The sequence below is a fragment of the Lottia gigantea genome (genome assembly GCF_000327385.1).
Source record: "Lottia gigantea unplaced genomic scaffold LOTGIsca_28, whole genome shotgun sequence".
Classification (NCBI taxonomy): Eukaryota; Metazoa; Mollusca; class Gastropoda; family Lottiidae; genus Lottia; species Lottia gigantea.
Genome location: NW_008708898.1, coordinates 794,885 through 806,637, shown reverse-complemented (window position 1 = coordinate 806,637; position 11,753 = coordinate 794,885). Strand labels below are relative to the sequence as shown.

General features: G+C 30.4%; 1 protein-coding gene across 1 annotated transcript; it reads right to left on the bottom strand.

The window, feature by feature from the left end:
- Positions 1-1,812: 1,812 nt before the first annotated feature.
- On the bottom strand, positions 1,813-7,063 carry LOTGIDRAFT_232335 (hypothetical protein). Its single transcript, XM_009056536.1, has 12 exons — positions 6,977-7,063; positions 6,099-6,155; positions 5,722-5,773; positions 5,474-5,518; positions 5,155-5,258; positions 4,617-4,729; positions 4,310-4,415; positions 3,825-3,897; positions 3,532-3,575; positions 3,193-3,250; positions 2,836-2,970; positions 1,813-2,327 (listed from the first exon to the last, which is right to left on the bottom strand). The coding sequence occupies exons 1-12, from the start codon at positions 6,980-6,982 to the stop codon at positions 2,200-2,202; spliced, it is 921 nt and encodes a 306-aa protein (XP_009054784.1). The 5' UTR covers positions 6,983-7,063; the 3' UTR covers positions 1,813-2,199.
- Positions 7,064-11,753: the final 4,690 nt, after the last annotated feature.

Sequence of the window (11,753 nt, the reverse complement as noted above, 5' to 3'; positions counted from 1 at the left end):
AATGAAAAAAGGTAAAGTATAACAAGCCTTAGGGTCATACAATAGAATGTTTTCATTCTGAACAAAAGTTGTTCATAACAAACATGTTGATATCCTATCTATGAAGTAATCCATTTGAGAAAATTAAAATATATATCCAATATTTGCTATTATAGACTGAATCAGCTAGTGTAGATGCTGACATACAGAAAGAATACAGCAGACAAAGGGAACATCTTGAACGTTCTGTGGCATCTTTACGTAAAAAATTAGAGAAAGATTCTGAAATCCACAAGGCTGATAATGTCAGAATTATGCAGGTTTGTTTGCTATTCACTTTTCCTTTATATTTTTATTTTGGATACCAGCAAGAACTGTTGGTGTATAACCTTACCCACAACTAAGAACTTTTTATAGTAAAGATTTTCATTTGTTGTAAAAGCTATGTTTTAAACAGAAAAATATTCAATATGCAAATCTCATTTGACAAACAATGTCCCAGACTTTGACTTTCATAGTTTTATTCATTTTTATGTATGGAATTACATTTGAACTTTTTTTTGTAGGAAAATGTGTCTTTGATTAAAGAAATCAATGATCTAAGAAGAGAGCTGAAGATATCTCGTACACAAATACATGATTTAGAGGCAGCACTGGGATTACACAGTAAAATGAATAAAGGACCATCCAATGATACCGTCACATTATCACAAATAACATCTAAAGCTCCCAGTGCTCTCATGGAGAAAGATTTACGAGAAAAAATTAAAATTATTGAAATGCAGCAATTAGAGATGAAGAGATTGCGACGTGAAATATCTGAGATAGAAATTATAGCTAGACCTCCTTCAGGTTCAAAATTACCACCGGTACAAGCTATACAGGGAGCAGCTTAAATTAACAGCAGTGAACTAGACAATTTTTGATTGATTTAGAAAGTATTTGTATTCAAGCAAAGATATTGTTTCACATGCACTGATGATTCAAAACATAAACACAAGCAGTCCACTTCATTTTGATGAAGTTAAAGTATACAACCAAACTTATGCATTGTTTCTGAATTTGCAGAAATGTCTTTGTTTAACTATTATCAAGTAAGTTGTAAATTTGTAAGATTGATATTTAAATTGAAGTTATAGGAATCTTGTAAATTTGATACATTTTAAGTAATTTTCATATCACTTTTTGATTCTTGATTTTAGCCAGTAATATTGCGTCCTATTAAACTGTGATTTTTATATAATATACATCTATTTATTATATTGTTTTATTTGTATATATTCTATCAATAATATTATTCTATATTCTATTTGTTTAAGAAAATACACTGTGATAATACATTGAAAATATTAAATGTGTTTTCCTTTGTTATTGAAGTAGATCTGTGTATTTCTGGCACAAAATACATTATATCTTACTCACTGGAGTGAATTTAAATTTCAGGTTTTTGTGTAGATTTCATAAGAAATATTGTGTCAAACTATTGATGGTGGGCACACAAGCTGTCTTTGTCAGTGTTTTTTTATTACAATGAATCTTGTTGCTGACAGGATTTATCATATCAACTAAGTTTGACATTTTTTTGTCTGATTATGTTATCACCTGCAAAACAATCAGTATCCAGATTCATTTTACTTTCAATTGCATGATCCACACATTATTATGACATAATGGAAAATGACCAACTGGAGATTTCTCCTTGTGTTCTTGCAGCCAGTCGAAATTCTTGACAAGACTAGTTGGTTCTTGAAAGACGTAAGGGTAAACAATCAAAGCAATACAGTGATCTATATGGTAAGATCTGGCTGACCAGGTGAAATTAAAAAAAACAATGTTGATGTATGTGTTATATTTATAAAAATACAAACTTCACAACTAAAAATCATGATATAGTTTAAATGCATGATATTTACCTACATCATTCCACTACATAGAATATAATCTTAACAGAACTAAAATACATATAACATAACCTGAATTATAACACATGCTTTTGAACAAGATCATTATTTTTGCATATTCAGTTCTTTAATCGTTCAATTGGTTCATTATCGAATGAAAGGGAACTGACCAAAATAAAATAAATCACTTTCACTTGAGATCATGATTTAAATGATAGTTCCAAAGCCAAATTTTAAAATTAATTGATAAACAACTTAACATGTGTACCAGAAATATGAAGAATTAGTTTCAGTGCTGCCAGATTAAAATAAAGTACAACTATAACAAGAAAGGAATGATAGGTGTTCTAATTCTAGGGTAATCTCGGAATTCACTGACATAATTTCTGTGTTTACCCTTGGCCCATACTGCCATCTGATAAAATCCAGCCAGGGTGAACATGGCAGCTGAAATAATAAGGTGAAGTATAATGATAATATATTGTTTTCAATACTAAGGTCATAGACCCAACAGTACAAAATATTACAAATGTTAAGATCGACAAAGAAAGAAGGTGGCAGCATGAACTGCTAATTGATTACACAACAAAATTCATTATATAATGGGACAACCAAGTCTGAATACAGTGTGTTATAAGAATCCACCAAGACACAAAACATCAAGAATCTTTCAGGTAGGTCTAACTAAGGAATACAGTTGATTAATTATTCTCCCTGACCTATTACAATTGTCATTTTTCAGAACTAAAATACCCTGAAGGTTCAAAATAAGACGCATCCAGGTTAACATTCTCAGACAGAGGATAATAATGGCAGATTCCATTTCTACTGTGCATTCATAAATCATTTCTGAAATGTGCTTTTCAGAATCAAGAAATTGAGTTATTTAGCAAAGATTTCTGAAACAATGTAACCAAGCTCTTGACATAATGACCAAGAAGTAAATAATACATACCTGGAACACTCTGTGCCATAACACTAAAACCAACCCACGCCATTACTTCATAGGTATAATTAGGACAAGATGTTAGATAAAACAACCATGTAAAGGGATTAATAGTTGGAAATGGTATCTTTCTTACTCGAGAACCTGAAGATATTTCAAAATTTCAGAACATTTATCACTTTCTGCTAAAGAATACTGATGTCAATTTTTTTGCCATCAACATAGTCTGTTATTAGCTTGAAAGAGCAATTTTGCATTGATTACTACTTTGTTTGTTTTTCAACTGAGATATGTATGGCCGAAAAAACGAAAAAAAGGTGATGCAGTAAAATATGTAAATAACTATAAGAACACTTTTGTCATTACCTGCTGGTCTTAAATTGCGTAAAGCAACGTGGACTGATAGGTTACCTAGTTCAGCAAACTGAAAAAAAAATGAGAAATTAAGTGTGAAGCAAAGTTTTAAGATTTTACCATATTTTAGGTTGGATTGTATGGATATAGTTGTCTTTTTATTCTCCCTATCCCATTATTGAGATCTGTATCAGGTTTAGTTATTCGACTTAATCCATCTTGGCCAAATTCAACAAACTCAAGGGAAATAACTCCTTAATAAATACATCTCACTATAATTTTACTACAGTATCAAAGCAAGTCTCATCAAAATCTAAGAAAAAGAAAAAATCAATGAAAAAAGGTACTTACTATAAACAAAGCCAACCCACCATAGATTTGTTTATCTCCATACACTGAAAGAATTTATAACAAAATATCATTTAAATAATCCTAAAAATCTCAATTTGGCTTTTGGAACTGAACAGCTTAAAGCTGAGTATCTTATCGATTTAATGTCCTGAACACTTTGATCTGAAAAAAGTTTCACATTGACATTATTTGCTATGTAAACTCTCCAAAATAAATGAATAGAAAGTAGTAAACTAAAAAAATCAACAGACTTATAATCAATAAAAGATTAAATGATAAAGAAATAAACCTACTAGGTACAGTATACAGAGGATGATTGATAAAATATGAAACGAAGGCAGCAAATCCCCAATAATAAATGGAATTCTGAAATTCAAACATTTATAACTGTACAGTTTAATTGAATTAGAGGTAACAAATCTTCCACAAAAACAGCATCAGACCCATTTTTTGCAAAAATTATATTTGATCTCAATTGGATAAAAGCTCATAACAAGTTTGGGACATAAAATTTCATCAGGTTTGGAAATGAGGTTAAATTCAAATATTTGTATATGTTTATGGGATTATGTATTCCAATTAGCATAGGTTTTTCTTTCTTTCAAAATAATATGTTTTATGCATATTAAACACATGTACATTCAATATTGTGAGTAAACCTAAACACAGTATTGTTAGTCTTGTCTCAGCAAAAATTCCTCCTCCATAATCAAAACGGTTTTAACTGGTCTTATTTTCATGCAAATTCCTATGAGTATAATATTTGCAATTTACTTACTTTGAATATATTCATTATAGGCATGGTAGCATTTGAAAATCTATGAATAAATACAGTTTCAAACAATCTCTTAGCATAATGTGCAGTCCAGCAAATAGCAGCAATACTGAAATAAACAATCTATAATTACACATGTACAAGGTCATGTATATTTAAGTATTATAAGTTTAAGATTGACTTAGCATTGATAAGATAACAACAGACGAATGATCCAAAATAATTCATTACTAACATACAGTTGTGAAAAAGATTTTTATTCACAGGTGATGTCCAAATATAGTTTTGACAGAGAAAAGAGTGTACTTACTTCACAACTTTGGCATAAGGTAGATTAGCAGCAGCTGCTCCATAAACAATGGACGGTCTAATATAAAATAATAAATATACAACTAATGGTCCGGCATACTCTGTTAAAAACACCTGAAATATGTAACAAATATAACAATGAGCTATGACAGAATTCTTGTAACTTGAAACAAGTAGATGTTTTTTTTTTAAATATCTGATGCAGAACAGTGTAATACCAAAATATCAAACAACTCATACATATACTTTTACGTTTTCGTATGTAACATTGGGCGTTTTATATACATAACATTATACATAACATTGGTGTTTATATACATAACATTATACATAACATTGGTGTTTATATACATAACATTATACATAACATTGGTGTTTATATACATAACATTATACATAACATTATACATAACATGTATAGAAGAAAAAACGGTAATGAAGAACAGTACAGACAATAAAGTGGGCAAGGACAAAGAGGCAGAAGCAGAAGGTTAATGTTCAAGGCTCAAATTATTTAGGTAAAATGTCTTAAAACTTACAGTTGTCCATCCTATTTGTGGGCCTAAATCTTTAAAGTATATTTCTCCTTTAAAGGCTATTCCTGTTGACAATAGTGTTTGATCATCTTTTAATGTTTTACCCCCTAAAAAATAAAAAAAAAATAAAAAATTGATTAAAAAAAATAGATTGGATGTCACATGATTTTTATAACTCAGAAATGGCATACCTCAAGTTTTACACTAGAAGTGGAACTGCATGTGCTCCGTAGATAACATATGCGTTGATTGCTCTGGTGTCACATGATAGTAGACAATACAAATTAAAAAGCCAATAATATATTAGAAATAAAACTCTTACTTGGTTCAACCCTAAATGATATTCTGTTAATATCAAGTTTAGGATCTGAAATTGAAAGAAGAAAATTCAGTCATACTTGAAGATTTAATATTTGAGTTCACCTGATAAACATTGAAATTTTATAAAACCCATTGTTTGATTCCAGCCAACTCTGCTATAAATAAATACGTCTAGAAAGAAACGGTCAAAGACTAGAGCTGGTAAAAATAAATAGAAATGGCCCTGAAGACAAAACTAAATAGACTTACTCAACTGATGATACCATAATTTGACATCTTTTATTGTACTTGATGCTTTGAACTAAAAATAAATTTGACAGCCACAAATTACTTTCATGGGCTCACATATCAATATTTGACTACATTTTATATAAAATGATTGAGACACATTGACCACTTAAATTCTTTTTCTTCAATTTTGGAATTCAGCTTTAATGCAATCACTTTCATTAAATTGATCCATTTTTTCTATTCTGGATACATGTCAAAATTAGTGATAAAAGATTCTTAAACCTGTAGTGGATTATTCCACCAAAATTACATTATCAAACAAGACTTTTGTGCAAATCATCAGCATAATCTAAAAATGTATGAGCATTATAACTGTGTAATAAAATAATACTTACACCAGTCAAATCTGCTAATGATTTTCCACTTTTAATATGACGTACACTAAGCTTCACCTACAATAACAGGACAGTACATATCATATGAATGTGCCCAAATTCAAACCTCCGATTACATACATATTTTACATTAGCTATTGTTTTGTCCATTGGACTGACGCAAATTTATGTGGCGTTTATATCACAATAAATGCCATTGCCTCAACACCAAAACATTAGGCGTAGTAATTTTAATACATTGACGCTATTGTATCAAATAGACGGCTCCAATGTAAACAATCATGTCAGTAGTCCCAAACACTGAAACGTAAAGAAATAAGCAATACTTAAATTCAACCTAAAGTCTTTGTATCAAAATTGGAATGCCTGGAAAATGTAAATATAAATAAACGGTCGTATATCAGGACAAAGGTTTGCAGGAAAATTAATCATAAATGCACGTTAGCCAACGTTTGTCCCAATATAAAACCATTACTGCCATATAGGGTAACAGTTTAATGTTCAAGATATGAAATTTTTATCCAAACTAGTCAAAAACTTTATCTAGATTATTGACCGTTTATAGTCAAAATATTGTATGGATGAACTGATCAAAACTCAAAATTTCAAAAGACAGATGTCAGAGAAAATTTGTCATTGTCAACCCTTTGTATCTACATCAGGCAATTCAAAAAGCATCAAAAATGTCTATCAGAAGTTCGTACATGTGACTTTTTGTTTTCGGAAAGGTCGGTGGTGTTCAAGAATCGTCGGTGTTTAAAAGACATTAAAAAATTAGAAAAATACCTAAATAAATAACAATAATGCTTCTCTTATTAACATTACCGTGTAAGAATGTCAGTCATTTGAAAGTTGCAATCAAGAAACGAACTACTCACCTCCATTGCAATTTCAACTAGTTATCTACAAGTATAGCGTGATCATTTATTGAAAAGGTGGAATTTAGAACGATTCCCAGTTCGTTTTGTTACAATCAGTGAGTTTGAATTGTACAAGACGACTCGGGCAAATCTTTAAGACAATTCGGTACTGAAAGACAAGTCGGACCGACTTGCTACTAAAAATGTGTAAGTAGCATATAATAGTGATGAGTGAAAATGCTCGAGGAAATAAATAACTTTGAATAAATTAACCAGACTAAGATTTGTTAATATAAGTAGCCTCTAGAAATCACAAAAGAACATACTGAATAACCTAGGGTTAGTGCTTGTTTGGTTTGTTCACTCCATCATGGTAAATTATGTTTAAGTTTCTCTAGGTGAGTAAAAACTTTTGTTTATTTCTGTGGAGGCGAGACTGTAGCTGTTCTGAATAGATCTTTAGATTTTTGTTCATGTTTGTTGCATATTTGAGTGATTCTTGTTGACATTGAAGTAAGGATAGCTGTCTACTGGGATTGTGCAATGCCCTGAGAAGAAAGTGCTTACTCTTTCTGTAAACACTTATCTTTGTCAACCATGTCTGTCTGCAATCACACAGGTTGAAAAAGTGCGATTTGTCCCATTTCCGTCTACTGGTATTAATTTTGTCAGCTTGTTAATCTTGATTGATTTTTAAGATTGTGATTTAGATACATGTAAGTTTTCTCTTTTAAATAGGTATTACAGAAGATCTGAGTACATGAGAGACGGCAGTTTCCATTGGGTAAAAGTTGAAACTTGTGATAAATGTAGAAAATTTCATCCTCATACAATGTGTATTAATTTTTCAAAATCCACATTTAATAATAAAACAATTTTAGTTAACAATAAATATTATAATGAGCAAAATAATTATTGTAGGCTCAGGTAACTGGCAATCTGAAGCCTCCAATCAGATCTGTCACAGACATGAGCAGATTTTCATAAGGAGAAATTTACAAACTGCTAGCAACTGTGATCAACTAGATGGTCGAGATCACCAAACATCTATGTGCTTAGGTTCACTTAATCCTGTAATTGATCCCGTTCAAATTCTTCAAAATCATGCCAGTAGCTAGCAATCTTTAAAATTAGAGCTTCTCTAAGTTTCTGCCATGCCCGAGCCCAACTTAACAAGGTCCATTTAATGGTATCAATAAAACAATAGACAAATTGAAGATATCTCCTTATAAGTAGCCCATATCAATTTTTGACATAAAGCTTTGATCTTACAGTTCTGTTGTCATAACATTATAAAGATAGGCTTAAAATGATACTGATTAATTGATTACTATTATATTAAAATTAATCATAATCTAATAATTGGTCCTTGAAGAATCTTGTTCATTCTTTTTCATATAGTTCTCTAATTCATATACAGTAACAAAAAGTAAAATTCTGAAATTTCAATTTAATTTTGGTTATAAAAATATAAACATAAAATCAAGATATTATATATAATTAACATGTAGTAACTCTATCTATATCTATAAAAACTTAATATAAATAAATCTTGTACTTTATATAAATATACACTCAGTGCTTCTCAACCTCAGTGAGATTATACCTCCCCTGAAGTGTTCTTTCAAATCTATTCCTCCCCAATATAAATCAGTCATTATCAATCATGAATGGATAAAAAATCATACTCCACATATCCAGATTGTTCATTGAATATTTTCTGTATGTCCAATGACATCAATTTCAGTTGCAGATCACCTCGCTCAGTTTTCTTCTACAAAACATGCACTCCAAGAAATATATGGCAGCAGTAGATTCCATCCTTCTCCAACCCACCCCTCCCTACCCTGGCAATAATTCCTTCCCATGGACTTTCAATTCTCTCCCTGTTGAGAAGCATTGCACTATCTTAAATACTGTATCTATCATGGATATGGCACATTTCCAAGTTTTTAAGCTGGAAGGGCTTGTTTTCAGCTCTCTAGTGATATAATATCACAAGTCTGATATCATAATACTTTAAATAATTCTCAACAATTAATAATAATGAGCCATGATCAGATGCTACAACTTCAGAAACTTTCATAGAAAGTGACGAAAACCAGTGAAAGACAAAAGGTATCATTGCAAATTGCTCAAATTTCAACATGGATTTCCCTTTCGAGTATATATACCAATACATACCAATTTCATGCAAATCAATTGAAAACTAAGAGCTACATTATCATAGTGATAACAGTGTCTACTAAATATTTGGATTATAATTTTGAAATCTAAGGGAGCTTAAAGGATATTATAGTATTCGGTGATAAGAGCATTTCATTAAGAAATAAAAACATCTGGAAGTCGATAGTACAGATAAAAAAATGTTTTACATCCTACTTTTCTGCACCATGTGAGCTAATGAATTCAACGAGAAAGATAGTGGACCACAGCCATATATGCCCACCACGGCATGCAGATGGTAAAAACGAAACATCCATTTTAAGTTTCATCAAAATCGGTGGAAAACTAGGAGTAATAGCATATTCTAGATTTTGGGGCAAGGGCAATAACTCTGCTTCTAATGGTCGAAAATAGCTCAAATTTGAACTTGATTTTTGTTTTATGAATATGTATGCACATACCGAATTTCATTCAAACACTCTAGTTTGTAGATTGTTTACGAGCAATTGATGTTGATAGAAGCACTTACTGTATAGAGGTTAAAGGGCGATAACTCCTCAACACTGACGTAAGAGGCCTAAATCTTGAAAAAGCCTTAAATTTAATCAGAAGTAAACTAAACTTTCTCAAACCTTTCGATTTAGCTCCAATATTCAAGATTTTAGGGCAAGGGCAATAACTCTGCTTCTAACGGTCGAAAATAGCTCAAATACGAACTTGATCTCCGTTTTATGAATATGTATACACATACCGAATTTCATTTGATTCCATCAAAAAATCTAGTTTTTAGAGCGTTTACAAGCAAATGTTGACGGACGGACAGACTGATGGACGGAGTGTTTACGAGCAATTGATGTTGATAGAAGCACTTACTGTAAAGATGTTAAAGGGCGATAACTCCTCAAAACTGACGTAAGAGGCTTAAATCTTGAAAAAGCCTTAAATTTAATCAGAAGTAAACTAAACTTTCTCAAACCTTTCGATTTAACTCCAATAACATCCATTTAAAGTTTCATCAAAATCGGTTGAAAACTAAGAGAGTAATAGCATATTCAAGATTTTAGGGCAAGGGCAATAACTCTGCTTCTAACGGTCGAAAATAGCTCAAATTCGAACTTGATCTTCGTTTTATGAATAAGTATACACATACCGAATTTCATTTGATTCCATCATTCTAGAGCGTTTACAAACAAATGTTGACGGACGGACAGGGGTGCCGACAATATACGTCCACATAGAGAGATGTGGGCGTATAAAAAATGAATGCATATATATTATACATCATCATTCATAATCATATGGTACATAAATAAATATCTTACTTAATCAGCCTAATTACAATATAATACATAAAACTCATCACAATTCTTAATATCACAGTCTTTTTACTCTATCTTGTCCTTACAATGAGTTATATGCACAAACTTGATATAATATTTGAATTCATTCATGAATAAGTGTCAAAACTAGACCATGAACGATGACAGCATTATGGTGGCATATGATGGCAGGAGTGTTTTTTAATAGAATTCACTATATTTCATTAAATGAACAATCAGAATTTAAATCAGTTCATTTTACATTTCTTTTTACTTTACATTTCAATTTATTTAACATTTACCACCATTTATAAGTCTTATTTAGCACTCTAAATTTATATATGGCACAAGTTCTAACCTACATCTATGTATCCTCAGAACAATATTTCTAATAGATGCCTTTCAATAAGAGCTGGAAAAAGTAAGTCATTTTATTCCATTAAAAAACTTATTCTATTTTCTGAAGGTCCATGATCAAAGTGTTGTAGATCAAATTTGTCATCATTCCGTTTTAGTATGGTGCAATAAAATTCTTTTAAAAACAAATATTTAAAGAATTACTAGCATATTGCATAGTTTTTCAAATTCTCTAACAACAAAATATATAATAAGATAAAATGTAAGTAAGTATGTATTTTTAAAGTATAGCACTAATAATTAACAAATAAACTAATATCATGATATATAACTAAATTTTATTTTTTTATTCCTTTTTTTTTTGCATATTTTTTTTTAGAAATAATAAAAATGAAATAATAAATATATCCTATAAGTTTTCATAACTTATGGAAAGTCAATATATATAATATTTGTTTACATTAAAAAATCAATGATATTTTAGAAGCAAAAGTAACTTAAAATTGTTTTTGAACTAAAAAGTTTCAGCTGCCTAACTTCCATAATGAAATCAATGATATATGTTGTCAAATCAGTTACATGATCAGTGTACAGTATCAACCTGTTTTGATCAAAATATGCATATCAACATATTTGAGTTGTTTGACAGCAAATATAATATTATACTGAATTTCACAGTCAGAGAGTATTTTGTAAGCTTATACATCCACTTTTGTTCAGTATTAGTGGGCAGCATTCTCAGCTAAAAAATAACAAGAATTGCTATATATCTCTTTTTGTACACACAGACAAACCAATTTTGTAAACATTGTACAAATCATCTTTGTTGTGTATGTTTAGTTGGTCCTCTGGATCATCAGTTAGTTTTCTCTTTAACTGAGTAGATTAATATGTCTTCTCTGACAAACAGTTAGCTTTCTCTTTAACTGAGGAGGTTAATATGTGCTCTCCAA